The sequence below is a fragment of the Notamacropus eugenii genome, chromosome 3, assembly GCF_028372415.1.
Source record: "Notamacropus eugenii isolate mMacEug1 chromosome 3, mMacEug1.pri_v2, whole genome shotgun sequence".
Lineage (NCBI taxonomy): Eukaryota > Metazoa > Chordata > Mammalia > Diprotodontia > Macropodidae > Notamacropus > Notamacropus eugenii.
The window spans coordinates 246,026,118-246,045,169 of record NC_092874.1 but is presented as its reverse complement, the minus strand read 5'-3'; the positions used below and the strand labels follow the sequence as shown (position 1 = coordinate 246,045,169).

Here is a 19,052-nt window from a genome sequence, read left to right as displayed (position 1 = left end):
AATATATTCTCTTCCCCTGAAATACTACTTAAATAGGAAGTCAAGAAGTCGACTAGACATATTTGGAACCTAGACACACTATCATGAGATACACACATGCATTTCCTTTTAGACTTACAGAAGCTGTGAGAAGCTGGAGTGGTCTTGAGGATCATTTAATTTCTACAAATTAAAGGAAATGCCTCAAGCTTTACTTATCAAATAGAAACTGCTTATCCTGTGACTAAAGACAGTTCTAGTCACTGTAAGTAACCAAAAGTCCAATTTGTTTTATTCAAAAAATAGTTCACATTTGTATAAATCTTTAAGGTATGCAGAGTCTTTTACATAATCTCACCTGATCCTCACAACAACCCTGTAAGCTAGATGCAATCATCCCTATTTTCCAGGTGAGGGAACTGAGGTTCAGAAAAGTTAAGTGATTTGCTTAGTGTCACGCTCAGCTGGTTTTTGAAGCAGGATTTTAAAGCAGATTTTCTTGTCTCTAAGTTTACAGCTCTGTCCATTGTGTCTTCAAATATACTGCCTTTCTGGCTTGTCTTCCATCTTGGATTTCAAATGCATTTTGCCATCTTCGTACCATTTAGATTATCTTCTATGTAGAAAACATTCTCATCTTCTGGTTCTTATAGATTACATTGTATGCTTCTAACATTATTTGTATATTTATGGATAGCATGTCCCCCCACCACCTCCTGCCATTGCTTTGGCATCAGTCATATTTCCTAACCCTAAAACGCCCCCCACTTCTATTTACGAGAGTTTGTGCACAGCACAAATCAGTGCATGTAGTGTAGAATTTACAGTTCATCATCACTGTTCTGAAAACACCAGTAGCTTATCTTTATTTTTAACATGGTATATGTTAAAAATCAAACTTATGCAGAACATAGATCTGTATAAATTGCTTTATAATACTTAATACAATTAAATCGTTTTATAAATTGGGGAGAGTCAAAGAATTTTAAAAATACAAATACAAAAATAAACACCATAACAGATTTGCAGCTGAAATGCTATCAAAATAGATTTGAAGAGAAGTCACACAGTTCAAATTGGTCCTAAGTACATGGCACAGACTATAACTTCAGTTAGCCCTTGGTTCTACAAAGCTGCTGCTGCTCAAAATATACAAATAATTAAAAAAAAAATTCATCAGTGCAGAGAACTCCAGGTATGCAATTTTCTTCTTCTGAAGTAGCTCCAGAATCCAAGTGTTCTTGGGCACCATGAGGCTGTGACTTGCCCAGAGTCCACCAGCTGGTATGTGATAGCAGCAGGTTATCCAATCAGCTATTTTCTGCTTCCAAGGCAAGGCCCTTCATCCACAAAGCCACAATGCCTATCACAATAATGCTGCTTAACATGTAGAACCTCTTATCAAACTGCTTGGCATCTTAGAGAGGAGGAGGGGAGGGAGAGAATTTGGAACTCAAAATTTAAAAAAAATTTTTTTTAATTGTTTTTACATGTAATTGGAAAAAAAGTAAAAAAAAACAACAAATAACTGCATATGGAAATAATTCTTACAGAAGAAAACAATATCCACTTGCCTTTATCATGAGACAGTTATTATCATTAATCTACCTTATATAAAAGTCTTAGTGCTGTTTTAAGTTTTAATAGCTTAAAACACTCTATATAAGCTCTGACTTCAAGCACTATAGATAATTAGCTATCCTCCTAAGTACAAGGCACAATATTTTTCTCCCTTATTATATAACAACTGTTCTACTGGCCATTTTTTCCTCTAGAATACGCAATTCTGTGTTGAAGTTTCAAAAAAAAAATCCATCACAAATTGTCAACAGAAAATAATTACAATGCAAATTATTCTTCGGGTCACATTACTCTTTCCCATCTTCCCTCCTCATTTCTCCCTAGATATTCCTGAGGTTTTGAACAGTTTCTGTCTCAACTCACTACTGCAGATTCTTTCTGTCGCCTTTGTTAGCCCGGGCATAGTTCACAATGATCTTTGATGCCAAAGGGAGATGGGGGCAGTCTTGGAGCCCAAGCAATCCCTATCTGTGGCTTCAAATGCTACAGCTCTGAAATGCTTGGTATTTCACTTGCCATGGGAGAACACTATAAACTCTGCCTGACAGCATTATAGTCATTATCAACATTATAGTTCTTCCCATTACACACTTGGCCCATTTCCATTTAGAGCCTGGGTGGCACTTTTCTGTGAGTCTAAAAAGTACGTTTATTTCACTGGACCAAGTGTACAATTTAAAAGGTCCAGAGCGAGACTCAACATAAGAAAGCTTCACTTTCTTAACAAACTCACCTCCCTCTGCACTAACTTTTCCCCATAAAAATAATTAATTTGGAACTGAAGTTTGTCTTTGACACCTAATCGATTTCACTCTCAATCTGATTTCTCCAAGTGAAACAATCCTGAAGTTAAACCAAATTCAGCAGAATTTCAAATTCTAAGATTTTGCCCAGTGATAATATATATCCCACTTGATGAGAAATCACCAGTGATAATATATATGCTATATTAAATGAAAACTTACATTCTGGAAAATAGTCCTGTGCCATCAATGTTTCTTAGTGTATGAATACAAAAAACCCAGAAAACCCAAAATAAGCCATATCTGTGATAAATACTGGCAAAAATTCCTTTAGCATTACTATAATAACTTCAATTTTGATGTACTTATTTGGATGAAGCCATTCTCTTTTATGGTCAAAAAAATGACTTCTAAAATTCAGTGTTTTGAGAAAACAATCATTTAAAAATTCAAAATCAGTTTTAACATGTAAAAATATGCTTTATTTTTATACCCTGGTAGTAGATTTTACTGTGGTGGATTTTGAAATTAATTTTTTGCTTATCATAAAAAAAAATCAGTGCACATTTGGCAACACTTTTCAACTGCCTGAATCAATTATATTTTCTCTATGAAAAATCCCTTAAGGACGCTGTACCAATTTGCTCCTGGTGCCTTCCTGCTCACTAAGTTTAAAATGAGTATAAGCTAGAATGCCAAATAACGTGCATAAAATGCCAAGTCCCTGGTTAATTGACAGCGGGTCCTTAAATAAAACATATCCTCCAAATAAGGTAATACAGAATTTGAAGTGTCCAAACATGTTATACCTGTAGTTTTGGTTAAGGATAACATGAAACTTTCTGACACACTTAAATGAATCCATTTATATAAAAAAAAAGTACTCCAATTGATATTATACCAATTACTGAAATTTACACAGCCCATCACTTTCAAATGTTTATAGAGCCATTGGGACTCCTAGGCAAAACTGTCACCAATCTGTATTAGGTTAAAGGTGAAGTCATTTATTCATCATATATAAGCATTATATATAAAGACAAAAGCAGTGCCTTCTAGGCATCTTTCTACCCTGGGCAAAGAACACATCTCCAGAGAAAGAACTACGAAGTATACTAATTGGAGACAATTGGGGGGGGCAACGGGAATAGGGGACAAGAGAGGGTATGTACTAGCAAGTAAAGAAAAGGGGCAGCCTTTTTATAATAGCTGGCATTTGATCTAAGCTTTAAAGGAAATTAGAGATTCTAACAAGTGGAAGTGAGAAATGAATTCCAGACACAGGGAACAGATAGTTTCTGCAAAGGCAAAGAGATTCAAGATGGAATGTCCTGAATGGAGAACAGCAAATAAAGCAGATTGACTAGAACAGGGGTTGCTAACTAGGGTCTTGGACATATTTCAGGCGGTCTGTGAATTTGAATGGGAAAAAAAAATTATGTATTTCAATACCATTTGTTTCCTTTGTAACCTTATATATTTTATTTAAAAAACATTCTAAGAAAGGGTCCATAGAGTTAACCATACTGCCAAAGGAGTCCCATGACATAAAAATTTTAAGAATTTCTGGTCTATCAAAGAAATAGGAAAAGGACCCATACATATAAGAATATTTATAGCAGCTCTTTTTGTGGTGCCAAGGAACTAGAAACTAAGGGGGTGCCCACCAACGGGGGTGCGGCTGCTCTGTATCTGAACATAATGGAATACCACGGTGTTGTAAGAAATCATGAACGTTAGAGTTTCAGGGAATCCTAGAAAGACTTGTACAGATTTATGCAGAGTGAAGTGAGTAGAACCAGGAGAATGATTCATTCAATAACATCATAAAGACAAATGACTGAAAGAATTAAGAATTCTGATCAATGCAATGAGCGACTGTGATTCCAGAGGACCCATGATAAAACATGCTACCCACCCTCGACCAAGAGATGATGACACAGGATGCAGACTGAGACATTTTTCTGGACATGGCTAATCCAGGAATTAGTTATAAGGATTTTTTCTTCCCCCCCCCCCCCCCCAAATGTGTGAGGAGATAGAAAGGTCAGAATATAAAATTCCGTTATTTGAAGAAAGATAAAATGGCAAAAACAAAGAAACCACCTCTGGGACAGAACATGGAATGCGTGAAGGAGAGTAATGTGTGCTAAGCCTTGGTAGAAAAGCAGGTTGAGGCCAGACTTTCAAAGGCTTCAAAAGTCAAACAGCGGCATTCGGAGTACTTCATCCTTATGGCAAGAGGGAAACAATGGAGTTTCCCGAACAAAGAAGTGCTGTGTTTAGACTTGTGCTTCAGGAACAGGAATCTGGCAGCTGTGTGGAGGACAGAGGTGGGAGGGGGGGGACTGGAAGCACCAAGATAAAGTAGGAGACCACTGCACCAGGTCACATAAGAGGCAATGAGGGCTTTGAAGAGGGCAATAGCCATGCGAGGGTAGAGAAGGGCATTCTATTTTGGAAAAAGAACCCATTGACAACTGACTGGATATGAACAAGGAGCTGAGGATGACTCTTAGGTGACCAACTTGGATAACTGGAAAAATGGTGCTGTCCTTGACAGAAGAGGGGCAGATAAGAGGGAAAAGATGAATTGTCTTGGATGGGTTGAACTTGCTTCCATCCTCCTGAAGGGGATGTGACCCATGCAGACATATTTACTGCTCCCTTTTGTAGAGTCAGTCAGGACCAGAAAAATCATAATTCACATTTATGGGCTGTAACCAAGAGCTCACCAATGATGGGCTATGGTGCTCTGCCTACTTTTTCCATATTAGATTAACCAATTAGGCGGCAGTACTGGACTTATTCAGACTCTTTGTTGCTCACCAACAGATAAGCCAGTGATCAGGTGCTATACAACCCATTAACTAGTTACACTCTTAATTAAAGAGGCCATAGAATGGAAAGAGCACTGGGCTTGGAGTCAGGGAAACTTGAATTTGAATTCTACCTCAGACATTTAGTGGCTGTGTGACCCTGGGCAAGTCACTAAACCTCAAGGTCTATTTCTTTAACTGCTAAATGGAAATAATAATAGCACCTACTTCCCAGGATGGTGAGGATCAAATGACAATAGCACATGCAGAGAGCACTGAAAATTTAACACTTCAGGATTCACTCTTATTTAATTTGTATGGGAATATATGTGGATGAGTATACATGTGTATGTATGTGTGTGTTTATAGATGCTATGTATATGTATATATCTATGCTTAATAGCCTTCTTTAGGGTGGGGGGGAAGAAAAATAAAGTAGAAAGTATATAGCAGAAAACAAAAGAAAACCAACAAGGAAGCAAAGAAAAGCTGGAAGCTTTGAAAACAATGTATTATATAAATTTTCTTGAAATGGAAATTTATTGTTTTATACTGAATCCTCTCTTATGCTCTCCCATGTACATGGCAATGTTTTCTTTTTCTTATTTTGTATTTAAGTGTAAAATAAAAAAACTCACAAAAAAGGAAAAATAAATAACTGATGACACAAAATTGCAAAGCTGCTGCATAAACAAAATAAATGTATCTAAGATAAGCAAAAAGAAAAAAAGTATGAGAAAAAACTTTTGACAACAAATGACCAAACTCCTTCCCCAACGTAGGGAATGGTCAGTAACCTGGCTTAAGTTTGCACTGTGAATCACTGTGAGCCATTAGGCCATCTCCTCTAGAACGGTGTGAGGTACAGTAAGGAGATGAACACAGAGCAAGATGGAGAAACTGGGTAGCTTCCCAGATACTTCCCCAACATCCCATGATTTAATCATTTGGTTTAAAGAGAAAACAGTCACACTCATATAAAAACACAAGCACAAAAACTCATTCCAAAGAGAAAGAGAAATGGTCAGAGGCTAAGGAAGGGGTGGCTACCTGTTTGGATCAATCACACTTCACTTTTTTATTAAGGAGAATTCAGAATTATAATTAAATTCATTATTGTGCTTCATATTGAAAAAAATGGTAGACTAGGGTGGTGGGGGAAGGATTGAACTAGTTAGAAAAATATGAAACATCTATCAAGTAGCACTTTTTTGTTATCATTCACAATATAACCGACACTTATTGGCTCATTTTTCTGTATACTGACTCTTCAAATGAAAACATAAAAATATCCACAGACCTGTATAAAACCTCTATGAAGCAGCTATGTCATGGAGTAGATAAAGAGATAGTCTAGAACTCAGGAAGACCAGAGTTCAAATTCTACCTCACATCCTTACTAGCTGTGGGACTCTAGGCTAGCCACTTAATTTTTATCTGCCTCTGTAAGATGGGGATCATAATAGTCCCAACCTCATAAGGCTGTTGTGAGAATCAAATGCCTTAAAGGTCTATAAAAGATGCTGGCTATTACGATAATAATAATTATACTTTATTATGTATTTTAGATTTATTATAATTACAATAATATTTATTATTGTTACTATGAATCAGGAATCCCATCAACAACTTGTTATGTGACCTTATACCACTTAACCTCTCAATGCCTCTGTTTCTCCACTTGTAGAGAGAGTAATACTTCTACTCTCCCTAGTTTACAAGATTCTAATGAGGAGAAGATAAAATAATAAATGTGAAACATGCTTTAAAAATCCTAACACACCATACAAATTTTGAAGATTGTTACTATCGTCACTGAAAAGGATACGTAACTGGTGAAGTATTTCCAATGATCCAGTATATGGATAAGTTTACCATAAAGGCTATTATACCAGATAACAGCACCATAAACTAGGAAAACAAAGAGAACGTCATTAATATGGTACAATCATAATGCTAGTGCAAACATGTTTGACATCTTTTTGATTACTTTCAATATAACTGTAAGACAAAAAGGAAATTGAGTTCAGTTGGGACAGTCGAGTGATCACTAAGAGATGAAAAGGAAGAATGAACAATATCTATTATAATATACTCCAATACTCTCCAACATCTGTGATTTCTCTCATGGGTTCTTCCTCCAACAGCAAGATCACATCCCCAACACACTTAGGAAACATTTTAAAAAGATGCTGTGGCCAACTTTCTAGCGATGATTTCCATAATCCCACCCCCTTGCCTGCCCTTGACTTAGCCAGGCAATCCTTCGACAACATACTCATAGTCTATTTACTGAGCCTGTGGTCAAAGCCTTTCCAGCTTGGAAGGACTTCAGCTCTACTGGTCTAGCATCTGAGAATCCATGATTCCCCTCCTTGCCTTCATGAAGCAATAGAGTGGAAATATTTCTGTGAAAAATAATCTTATATATGGAAATCCAACTCTACTTACAAAGTTCAAAGTGTTAAATTAAATGAAAATCCTTATCACAAGATCTCATTTTTCTCTTTAAATTAAATCGACAAATATTGAGTACCAACTAAACAACACAAGGTGATATGGGCATCAAAAATAATACAACCTATTTCCTGCCCTCAAGAAAGTTACAAGCTAGTTGGAAAGACATAAAACTTAAAAAGCAAAATGAGATTTCAATAACTGTTACAGAAAATGACAAAAGAGTTGTCACACAGTAGCATACAATAGCTAAGCGAACAGTAGAAACAGTACATGCTCTAGGAGTTCTGAGTGGGGAGAGCTCACTTCAGGCTTAGGCAGACAGGGAAAGCTTTTTGAATGAGGTGGGCTTGGATCTGGCTTTTGAAGAATGGATAAAATTTAGATCAGCAAAGAGAAGGGAAAGGGCATTCCAGGCAGAGATATCTGTGTGAGCAAAAGCACAAGATGAGAAAGCAGAAAGGGTGTACGGCAGACAATGAAAAATGGGCAGAGGTGGAAGCTCCTAGAAACAGGAGAAACAGCTTGAAAGATAAATTAACCAGGCTTCCTCCACCAAAAAGAAAAAATTCAGTCCAATTTCCTGCCATACAAGTTTAGTGTAATTATTTCAGATTTTGAGATTAGTCAGTAAAGAAGCATTTATTACACACTTCCTATGTGCTAAAAATTGTGTTTAAGTACTAGGGGTATAAAATAAAACTATTAATTATTTAATTTTATTAATTATAGTGTTACTATCACCCTATTTTACAGAAAACTGGCCTTAATTCTATTATATATTAATATTATAATGAATAATTAACCCTAACCCTAAATTTTTCCCATGTTATACATTATTATTAATATTATAAATGTTAATTATATAACCTTATATATAGGGTTAGGTTTAGGGCGGTGAAGTGATGTGTGAAAAGTGAGCCAGCTATTAAGTGTCTGAGATGGGACTTGAACTCAAAAATAGTCCCTATCCTCAAGGCATTTACAACCTAATGAGAGAAACATGGAAATAACTCAGTCCACACAAGACGCAAACAGAGTAGATGGAGGGTAACCTCAGAAGGGCAGACTCTTCAGCTAGGGGGTGACAGGAACAGAATGATAATATTAGCTGTGGTTTGAATCACTGAAAAATGAAGTTCCAAGGGACATAGCCCCATACGCTGATCACTTCTGCTTCATATAGTTTCATTCAGTTAATCTGATCATCATCTTCACAGTCACATTGGAATAATGAGAAAATGTAAGGTGAGTATGATATCCTACCTAGTGGAGTCCACGAAAGCTACTCATGTTCTAAGAATCAAAATCAAAAATGTATCCTGCCTTGCTGAAGCCTCAGGCCCCCAAGCATGATTCATTAGACTTGACTTAGGACAAAATAAAAAGCTACACCACCACAACTCCTCTGACATTAAAAAGGAAGAGCTTCAGCTGCCTTCTCCTTCTACCCAGGGGCTCCCTTTTCCCTCCTGGAACCTCCATTTTGAGGAAGGGCCTATACTGGCCATCCTTCATACCCTGGATTTTCCCTCCAATCCCTTTTATGGGTTGTGCTTCCCTTCCTCAAGGGTAAGGACGGTCTTTCTTTTTATCTGTGTTTCTATTCCCAGTACTTAGCACAATGAATGGAACACAGCATTTAATTAAGAGTTGTTGACTTTAACGGGGTCCCTCAATTTTATTACACCTGAAACAGTTTCTCATTTCATCTACTCCCGGTCCTGTTTATTCCATTTCTATAGGTGACATCTCATTCATGCAGCATCATTGGGGAAATCATGAAATTTTTATGTCACTAAAGTTTACCCCATTTAAGCTTTTTTCCCCCTTAATCATTTTTTTTGATAGAAAGCTTTCTGAAATATGCTACAACTATATTAAAGGTAGTATACTAAAAATAATTTCTTAATGCTTCAAGGCCATCATTGTGAACATCAATTATTTTATTATGCCAAAATGAAAGAGGTGTTTTCTATAACAAAAGGATACCTTCTGGGGCTACTGAAGGGTATAAGGCTGCTTGTCCCTACAATAATATATAGGGCTTCATAATACTTTAGTTTGCAAAGCACTGTACACATGTTATCTCATTTGATCCTTACACCACCCTGGGAGGTAGGTGATATTATGATTTGCATTTTACAGATGAGAAACTGAGGCAGAAAGCAGTGAAGTGATGCGCCAAGGGACACCCAACTATTAAGTGTCTGTGATGGGACTTGAATTCAGGTCCTCCTGACTTCAAACCCAGCAGGCTATTCACTTCACCACTGAAGTGCATCTACAGTCCTGGCCCCAAATCCACCCCTTTCCCTGTAATTTGCTGCTTTAACTCCTCTGGACACTGGGAAATCTAGCACTACTGTACCACTAGAACCATCTGCTAAACATGATCTCTGAATGAGGCTGTGAGGGCTTCTCCCATGGAGTCTGGGTGTACAACCTCCATGATGACCATTCTGTTTACTCAGAGATCTCTTCTATATACTTTTACTCATAGTCTATTTCAGGGGTTAAGGTTGTCATAAATGAGCAACAAGAGTAGGGCTAAACTACATTTTCTAATTAAAGATGTATCCTCAGTAAAAAAAAAAAAAAAAAAAAAAAAAAAAAAGGACAAGCTTTAAAATGTTCATACTACTCAAAAATAGACAAAACAACTTACCAGGGCAGAAAAAGACCATGGTCCAAGGATTCCTCCTTTCCCAAACACAGGTTCAAAGAAGGGTACAATCATTAGTAACATGGCAGAGGACATTGGTGCTTGGTAGTATAGCAACTGCATGGAGTTCACCTGGAGCTCATGCTGTTTGGCTCCTACCCACTAAAAATGAACAGATAAAATGAATTTAACATGGAAATAAGACATCTCTTATTACTCAGCGCTGCAAAATGGGCTACCGAGATGGAAGCTGGCTACTATTTTACCTATACATATCATTATGCCTTGTGACCTTATAAAATGATGAAGAAACATAAAATTAATGAAAGCACAGTAAATCTTTTGAAGGAAGGAACCCATGACTTATCTAATTGATGGCTTTTAGATGGTAAAAGTTAAAGAATATTTTTAAAAAATATATGCTTAGAAGGGACAATGTTGGGACAAATGATCACTGGAGTTCATGGAAAGAGACACTGAGCAAATGGCAAGGCCACAACTCCCTTCATTCCTTTCCATGAATGGCAAAGGATGGGGTGTCTGACAACAAATTTGTTTCTCTTAGGTCTCCCAGTAGAGACAAGGATGGACTTCTCAATGCCTTGATTAGTTGCAGGAAATCAGTATATGATGGAAACAACTTCCTTTCCTACTGACTGCTACTGCCCCTGTCATTTCACTATGCAACTTCCTAAGACATCAGATAATGATAAATTAGACACTGGAGGTTACATGGTCAGTAAATATCTGAGGCAGGATTTAAAGTAAGGTCTTCCTGGCTCTAAATCCAGAGCCCTATCCACTGAGCCACCTTGCTGCCTCATACACAAAACTTTTTCAGCTAGGTAAGCCTGGTCCAAGTTTATGCATCACTGGTACTGACTCTGGAGAAGCCAGTCACCTTTATGTCACAAAGCATCAAAAGAGAACCTAAGTGAAGGAAAGAAAATCTGTTATAATTATTTAAATAAAAGATCACCATCATGTTTAATGTTTAATGACTCTACAATAAAATCTGACAGATGCTGGCAGTCCCCCAGTTATGTTTTTTATGAAGTGTATCCCCATTATAGGAATTGTTTATCTACAGAAATACACAATATGAGAAATAGAAAGGTAGGAAACAAATCTGAAATAGGATCTCAAAAGAACTTAACTAATGAACAGTACAATATAAAGGATTAATTCTCCAGCTGTTTGCCAATTACTACAAAGAAGTATGTTGTAATCAATCTCCTGCTCCTTCCCCCAGCCTCCACACCAACGTCTGTAGCTTGCACCAGCTGTCTCTCACTGCAGCTCCACGCTGATACCCAAATCTCCCATTCTACTCTCCTTTCATGTTATCAACAGGACGAGTGGGGACACATCTCAGAAATCACAATGGGATTCAAGAGGACTGTATGACCTGATTTAGAGTAAACTTTGCAGGATCACAACTATTCTGTAAAGAAAACAACTTCACTGTGAGGCGTTAACTTTTCCCCAGTAAACTGCCCAAGGATTAGCCCTTTCCCAGTGCCATCTCAAATCTCCTAATCAGTGTTTTGGCTCCTGGTCCTTGACAAGCAAGCTACAGAGATTACCTTTTATAGAATTTAATTGTGACCCATGGCAACTCTTGAGTTACATGAACAAAATGATCATTATGAGAATGAGTTGGAAGACAATTCTTAGAAGCAGGCCTGTATTTTCTATTAGAGTACAATGAATACAGTAATAAATAAATTTCAACGTTTTTAGCAAACATTAGGAAACATTTAATTTTTAAAAAAGATATGAGGGTTAAATTCCTAATTCATTTCACTTTTCTAAAAGAAGACAATGTCTTAGCACCACTCAAATATCTCTAAGATATACTGTTCCTAAATGACAAAACTAAACATCTCTGGACATTCTCTTTAGTAACTGATACCGCGATATAATTGATATTATGTGTAAAGCACATGGGAGCCAATTAGCAAAAATAAGTAGGTGGATTAATACAAAGAAGTCTGAATTGTACTGTCCACTCTGCTCATCCCCTATTTTTAAAAGGCACTGGACCTTTGGTGACATGGGTGTTACACAGTATTAACTGTGATCAGAAACTATGATCACCTAAAAATGCATTATTTCAGGTCATTATCAATGAAGTCTTAACCATACAAAATGGTTGACATATGATCTCACTAGTAAAGAAACTCACTATATACCATGCTGGTCTCCAATTTCTCTGCCATGGGATTTTAGAGTTACCCAGAGCACTGAGAAGTTAAGTGACTCACCCAAGATCACAGCAAAAAAATGTCAGAGAAGGAACTTGAGTCTCAGTTATTCTATCTACTACAACATGCTTTCTGCCTCTCCCAAAATTGATAGTGCATTTCTTTTAAATTTGTAGCTCTTTGTCAGAAGTAAGGCTTGAAACATTAATTTAAATGTTACAGATTTTGAATCTGACCCTTCAGACTGACACACTCAGAAATTCTACTGCCAGAGTTTTAGTACAGAGAGACTTCTATTTCACAGGACACTCCCCTGCCCAAAATGTATCAAGTGACAATATTTACTCAGTGCTACCATCACCATGCAATATGCCATGTGGATACAAAGTTAATTTTTTACTTACAGAGCTTTTGTTAACATGTTACCTAGATAGAAAGTGAAGTCAGTCTATAGGTCGTAACAGTAACATGATTTGGGAGTGTGGTTACTAATGTGACATTTCTTTGCACTTCAAGATACATGCACAAGCATACTCCTTCATAATAATGTTGGAGTTGAACTGGCATTTCTAGCTACGGAAGCTTTCCAGCCACGTTCCTCTGCCTCTTTTCTGTTTTTCACTTTGCATCTAACGAAATCTAAAATTGGTTTTCTTTCCAATAGTCTCGTCTGTATCTCATCCTACACGTACAGCTTCAAAAATTAGAGTCTGCTAAAAAGGCACAAAAGAGCAAAGTGACCAACCACTTGATACAGGGACGTAACCACCACCCCGAGGGCAGCAAACACCATTCCAAGGAAATTAAACTTCACGTCGTAGTAAGAATTGAGGATGACGCCTAAAGTTATGGGTATCTGCAAAGAAAAAGACGTAAATATTAATTAGACAAAATCAAAGAGGTTCACATTTAGTTTCTCTAACAGTCTTATGAGATTTTTAATGCTCATACACGGAAAATTTAGTAACCTCTTCCAATAATTCAGTTTTTCACAAATGGTCATATTGATCATCCCATTTCTTCAGCTTAAAATACGCTACCCACATTTATGTGCATAAATTAGAAAGCCAGGGCACTGCTGAAAGCGCTGTTTTCATGATGGTCACGGGGAGGGTGGCCACTACAAGGTATAAGTACCGTGCAGGAGGTTCTCAGAAGTGCAGGAGGAATACCCTGGGACCCCGAGGTCCGGCCCCGAACGGTCCGGGCCATGCCACCGGGGCGCACAACCGCACGGTTCGCCTAGTGGGGGGCGCTGCCCGGCTCCCCCGGCCCCTGGCACGGCGACGGGGCGGGCACTCACCAGGGTGAGCTGGATCTTGGCCGAGAAGGTCTTCTTGTAGAACAGGCTCTGGATGGCGATGATGACCGGGGTGGTCATGGCCTTGGCCAGCTGGTAGGTGCCGATGGTGTTGCTCTGCAGGGACAGGTTGGTGAAGACCACGAAGCCGCAGAAGCTGAGCGCCAGCAGCAGCAGCCGGGAGGGCGGCAGGCTCTTGGGGGCGAAGAGGTTGAGCTTCTGGCAGACGCACAAGCCCAGCCCGGTGATCACGAAGTGCACCAGGGTCAGGCTCAGGTTGGGGAAGCCGTGGTGCACGTAGATCCACTTGTTCAGGAAGACGATGCAGATGGACACCAGCAGGTTGAGCAGGAGCCCGGCGGCGATGCGCCCGTTCTCCTGCACCGCGTGCACCAGCGAGGCCATGACTGCCGGCTCAGCACGGGCCGGCCCGGGACCGGCTGCAGCCGCCGCCCTCCCCGCCCCGCCGCTGCGCGGGCTCCCGGGGACGACCCCAGCGGCGCGCTCCGGCCCCCGGCCGAGGCCGCCCATTCAGCGGAGCCCGACGCGCCGCACGCTCGGCCCGCGGCCCGCCCCCTGCCACGTTCCTGCTCCCGCCGCCACGTGACCCGGGCGCCGGCGCTTCCGCTCTCCGGGCGGAGGCCGCTCCTCCTGCCAGGGCGGGGCGGGGAGGGCCGGGGCGGGGGCGCTGCGGGAGGGGGGGAGGGGCGTGTGCTGGGGGGCCGCCTCCTGGGGGGCGTGTCCTGTGGGGCCCGCGTCCTGGGCGGGGCCTCATCCGCGGGGGCGTGTCCTGGGCGGGGCGTACTCCGCGCTTGTTCACTGCCCAGGCCCTTTTCCCCCCCAGTTAATGGCATGCTATTTTTTTCCAATCCCACGTAAAGGTGACTTTCGTCATTCCTTTTTAGTAAGGTTTAGACTCCCAGATTTGTCTCCCTCTTAGTCTCAGAGGCCGCACATGACAGTCAGGCGTGTGGTGAAAACAGTCACGACAAGAGGGGAAATCACGAGGAAAACCCCCAAGGGTATGAGCTAGCGCGCTCGGATCCGCCCGGGGCGCCCCGGCTCTATGGGGGGGGTCCCTCGGACTTGTTGGGGCGCAAGTTCTCAGGGTGATTGGGTTCCCTTGTAACCATTCCCTGTGCGTGTCACTTATGAGTTAATTTCACCAGACTGTCCCAGGGGACTACCACACTGAAAAGTCAAGACAAAATAAGCACTTATTAGGCACCTACTGTGTGCCGATGACTTATACTTTATGTTTCAGCTTTCAAAGGTCCATTCGTTAACCAAACGAGCATTTATTAAGCACTGGATGACGGACAGGGGCTTGGTGATGATGCAAACACACAATCAGAGCTGTCCCTGCCCTCAGAGCCTCCAGCGATGGGAGGTCAGGCAGGACTTCGAGTACATTGCTTCCCTACCATGTTGAAGGAAACCAGGAATTCCCAGGCTCAAGTCAGGGGCATTGTGGGTACGGTAGTCAGGGCACGAAAATCTGGGCGATGCAACATCAGGTGAAGAAGACAGGACAGCTCAGATGGAGCCTGGGGGTAAAAAGTGGCACATGCCAAACAGGGGGTTTATGTTTGATCCCCAAGGTAATAAGGAGTTTATTGAGTAGGGAGACGCCACGGTCGGATGCGCACTGCAGGAATATCATTTTGGCAGCTGTGTGGAGGAAAGACAAGAGTGCTGGATTGGACACGGGACACGGGCATGTGGTCCGTGCTGGGCTTTCATCCTCTGCCTCCACCTCCTCAAGCAGAGTCTGGGGTGACCCAGGGCCAGGCCCAGTGAGCAGCTCTGACACAGGGCCGGGCCGGCCGAGAGTCCCTGCCCTCCAGGAGCAGGTCCAAGAGCCGGCTAGAACCACGTGCCAAGCGAGGATGATGTCCAGGGACAGCCCCACATGGGTGAGAGCTGGCAGGACCTTGGAGCCTGGCCAGGCGGCCTCTCGTTTTACAGATGGGGACACCGTAGCCCAAAGATGGGAAGGGATTTCTTGGAGTCAACATAAAACAAGAGTCACAATTTGACTCATTTTCTCCGCCTCTGAATACAACACATTTTCCACTTCCTCACCCTGCTTCTCAATGGGTGTGCTTTCTTGCCAGGCAATAGGAAAAACTGGAATAAAGGAGCTAGAAGAAATGGAAGAGATCATCTAGTCATTTTCCAGATGAGGAAACTGAGGCCAGGACATCACTCAGTCTACTTCACCCACAATCTCTTCCCAGCGGCAGTCCAGGGCTCTTTAAACCATTTTGCCTGCTACATATATAAAACAAGAAAATTCATTCTCAGTCTTGTATAAGGCTTTTCATCATGTTACCTAACCTTAAGTCTGTGTTTCATATGCCAGCCAGTTCAGAAGGCTGTACAAAGCATTCAGTGTTTGTTGAATGGAATGTCTGTCTTTTCCATTCAGGTGGGGAGGGATGTTAGACTACATAACCTCTAACTCATTTTTTTCAATATTTGCTGATTGGTTAATACATCTATTCCCATTAATCTGCTGTGTTAACCATCTGCTTTTAGCCAATAAGGCCACCTTCCACTTAAAATGCCAGGTATATTTTCTTTATTTAAATTAATTAATTTATTTTTAGTTTTCAACATTTGCTTCCATAAGATTTTGAGTTTTTAATGTTCTCCCCCTCTCTCCTTTCCCCCTTTCCCAAGAGAGTGTGCAGTCTAATATAGGCTTTACATATACATTCATATTAAACATTTTCACTTTACTCATGCTGACTTAATTCAATCAAAAAGAATTAGAACTAATGAGAGGAATGATGAGAAAGAAGGAACAGAATAGAACAACAAAAAAGAGCAAATAAAAATATTCCAATTTTCCCATATCTCCAGTATTTATGATTTTTCTGTTCTGTCATGCTAGCCAATCTGATAGGTACAAAGTGGTACCTCAGAGCTGTTTTGATTTGCATCTCTCTAATCAATACTGATTTAGAGCATTTTTTCATATGACTATAGATAGCTTTAATTTCTTCCTCTGAAAACTGCCTGTTCATATCCTTTAACCATTTATCAAACTGGGGAATGACTTGTATTCTTATAAATTTGACTTAGTTCTCTCTATATTTTAGAAATAAGGCCTTTATCAGTCACTGGCTGTAAAAAATGTCTCCCAGCTTTCTGTTTCCCTTCTAATCTTGGTTGTATTGGCTTTGTTTGTGCAAAAATTTTTCAATTTAATGTAATCAAAATCATCCATTTTGCATTTCATAATGTTCTCTTTCTTGTTTGGTCATAGATTATTTCCTTTTCTATAAATCTAACAGGTAAACTATTCCTTGCTCTCCTAGTTTGCTTAAAGTATCAGCAAATGTCAGGCTTATTACTGCCTCCAAAAATGTTCCTGGATCTAGAATTTCCTTCCCTATTTCATCTACCTATCCAAATCTTCTTCTCCTTCAAGGTTGAGCACAAGTAGCATCTTCTCCAAGGGTCTTTCTCCAACTGCCTCAATCAGGAATGTGCTGGCAAATCATCTCTCTGGAAAGAAAAGACCATAGGTGCAACACATTTAAAAGTTTAATCTTCGTTAGCATTTTCTCTGTCATTTTCTTAAACCTAGGCAATTAGTAAAACAATAAAACTGAGCCCAGATCTGTAGCACTTGCCAGTTTCTGTGGTGTAAATACACCAAACATTTTGCAACTGGTATTAGCTCACATCTGATCTCCTATAGCCTTTTCCTTGGCACTGTCACATACTGCTTTGTATTGCTATTTAGCAGTTTCATGTCTATATTTTCTATCATCCCCATATAGAGAATTTTTCATATGTTATTAGAGCTAGAAGGAACCTCCAGGATCATCTATCTAGCCCAACCTCATCATTTTATTTTTTTCTTTTAAATAGTAATTTTTTCCAATTACATATCAAGACCATTTTCAACATTTATTTTTATATAAAATTTTGAGTTCCATATTTTCTCCCTTTCTTCCTCCCTTCCATCTCCCTAAGATGATATGCAATTTGATGCAGGTTATATATGTGCAATCAAGTAAAGCAGATTTCCATATTAGTCCTGTTGTGAAAGAAGAAGCAGAACAAAAGGGAAAAAAACCATAGAATGTGAAAAATAGTCTGCTTTGATCTGCATTCAGACTCTATCAGTTCTTTCTCTGGATGTGGCTAGCATTTTCCGTCATGAGTCTTTTGGACTTGTCTTGGATCACTGTATTGCTGAGAAGAGCTAAGTCTATCCTAACTGGTCATCATACACTGTTGCAGTTACTGTGTACAGTGTTCTCCTGGTTCTGCTCATTTCACTTTGCATGTAATCTTCTCTAGATTTTTCTGAAATCCACCTGCTTCTCATTTCTTATAGCACAACAGTATTCCATTACATTCATATACCACAACTTGTTCAGCCATTCCCTGATTGATGGGTGTTCCCTCAGTTTCTAATTCTTTGCCACCACAAAATTAACTGCTATAAATATTTTTGTACATGGAGGTCCTTTTCGCTTCTTTATGATCTCTTTCGGATACAGACTCAGTCGTCAACCCCATCATTTTAAAGATTAGAGAATTATAAATACCTGAAGGTCAAGGTCTATGCATATCATAGAACTCATACTAAAAAAAAAAAGAATTCCTGCTAATAACCAGCAAGTGATCTTCCAACCCCTACTCTGAGGAAGAGGGACCCATCACCTCCAGGCAGTTTTTTAACAGCTCCAGTTATGCAGAAGTCTACCTGGCCTCAAGCCTAGATTTGTCATTTTGAAATGTCCATCCACTGTTTCTGGTTTTGTCCTCTGAGATCAAACAGAACAAATCTAATTTCTCCTCCAAATGCCAGCTCTTCAATATATTTGAAGACATCTATCATATCCTCCTTAAATTTTCTTTTTTCCTAAGGGCTAAACAGTCCCTTAGAATAAGCATCTTTTTTTTTTTTTAAAGAAAAGTCTTAACACATTTTTATTGATGGACATATATTTTTCTTTTTTGACCTCAATTTCCAAATATTGCATTCCTATCCAGAGACTTGTTGTTCATCCTTCATTCTTGAAGAGGACCAATAATGTATCATGAGAGTGATGCCAACTTTCCAGTGAACTGGATTTAAGTGAGGCAGAGCTGTGCAAAGTCATAGTAGCCTCACTCTCTCCTCCAGTCATTGGAGTTCAGTAGCAAGCTGTAAGTCAAGATGACTGGTGATGGCCCCACCCAGAGAGTAAAGGTTATAACAAAGAGCAAAAGAACAATTCAGCAAAACTCACCAACAAATCAATAATGTCTGACAATGTCATCCATCATTCCCCA

At 39.9% G+C, this 19,052-nt stretch overlaps 1 protein-coding gene across 1 annotated transcript; it reads right to left on the bottom strand.

The window, feature by feature from the left end:
• Positions 1–822: 822 nt before the first annotated feature.
• SLC35E3 (solute carrier family 35 member E3) lies at positions 823–14,270 on the bottom strand. Its single transcript, XM_072655328.1, has 5 exons — positions 13,755–14,270; positions 13,197–13,307; positions 10,248–10,406; positions 6,951–7,033; positions 823–3,112 (listed from the first exon to the last, which is right to left on the bottom strand). Exons 1-5 carry the CDS (start codon positions 14,154–14,156, stop codon positions 2,926–2,928), a joined length of 942 nt encoding a protein of 313 aa, XP_072511429.1. The 5' UTR covers positions 14,157–14,270; the 3' UTR covers positions 823–2,925.
• Positions 14,271–19,052: the final 4,782 nt, after the last annotated feature.

Bases quoted from the DNA above. Each gene is read 5' to 3' on its own strand.
- SLC35E3 (XM_072655328.1), bottom strand. From the start codon at position 14,156: ATGGCCTCGCTGGTGCACGCGGTGCAGGAGAACGGGCGCATCGCCGCC. The intron at 10,407-13,196 runs GTTGGTCACTTT...GTTCATTTTTAG, and splicing joins TTACGTCCCTGTATCAAGTG to TGGGTAGGAGCCAAACAGCA. The intron at 3,113-6,950 runs GTATCCTTTTCA...CCAAAACTACAG, and splicing joins GGAAATACTTCACCAGTTAC to GTATAACATGTTTGGACACT.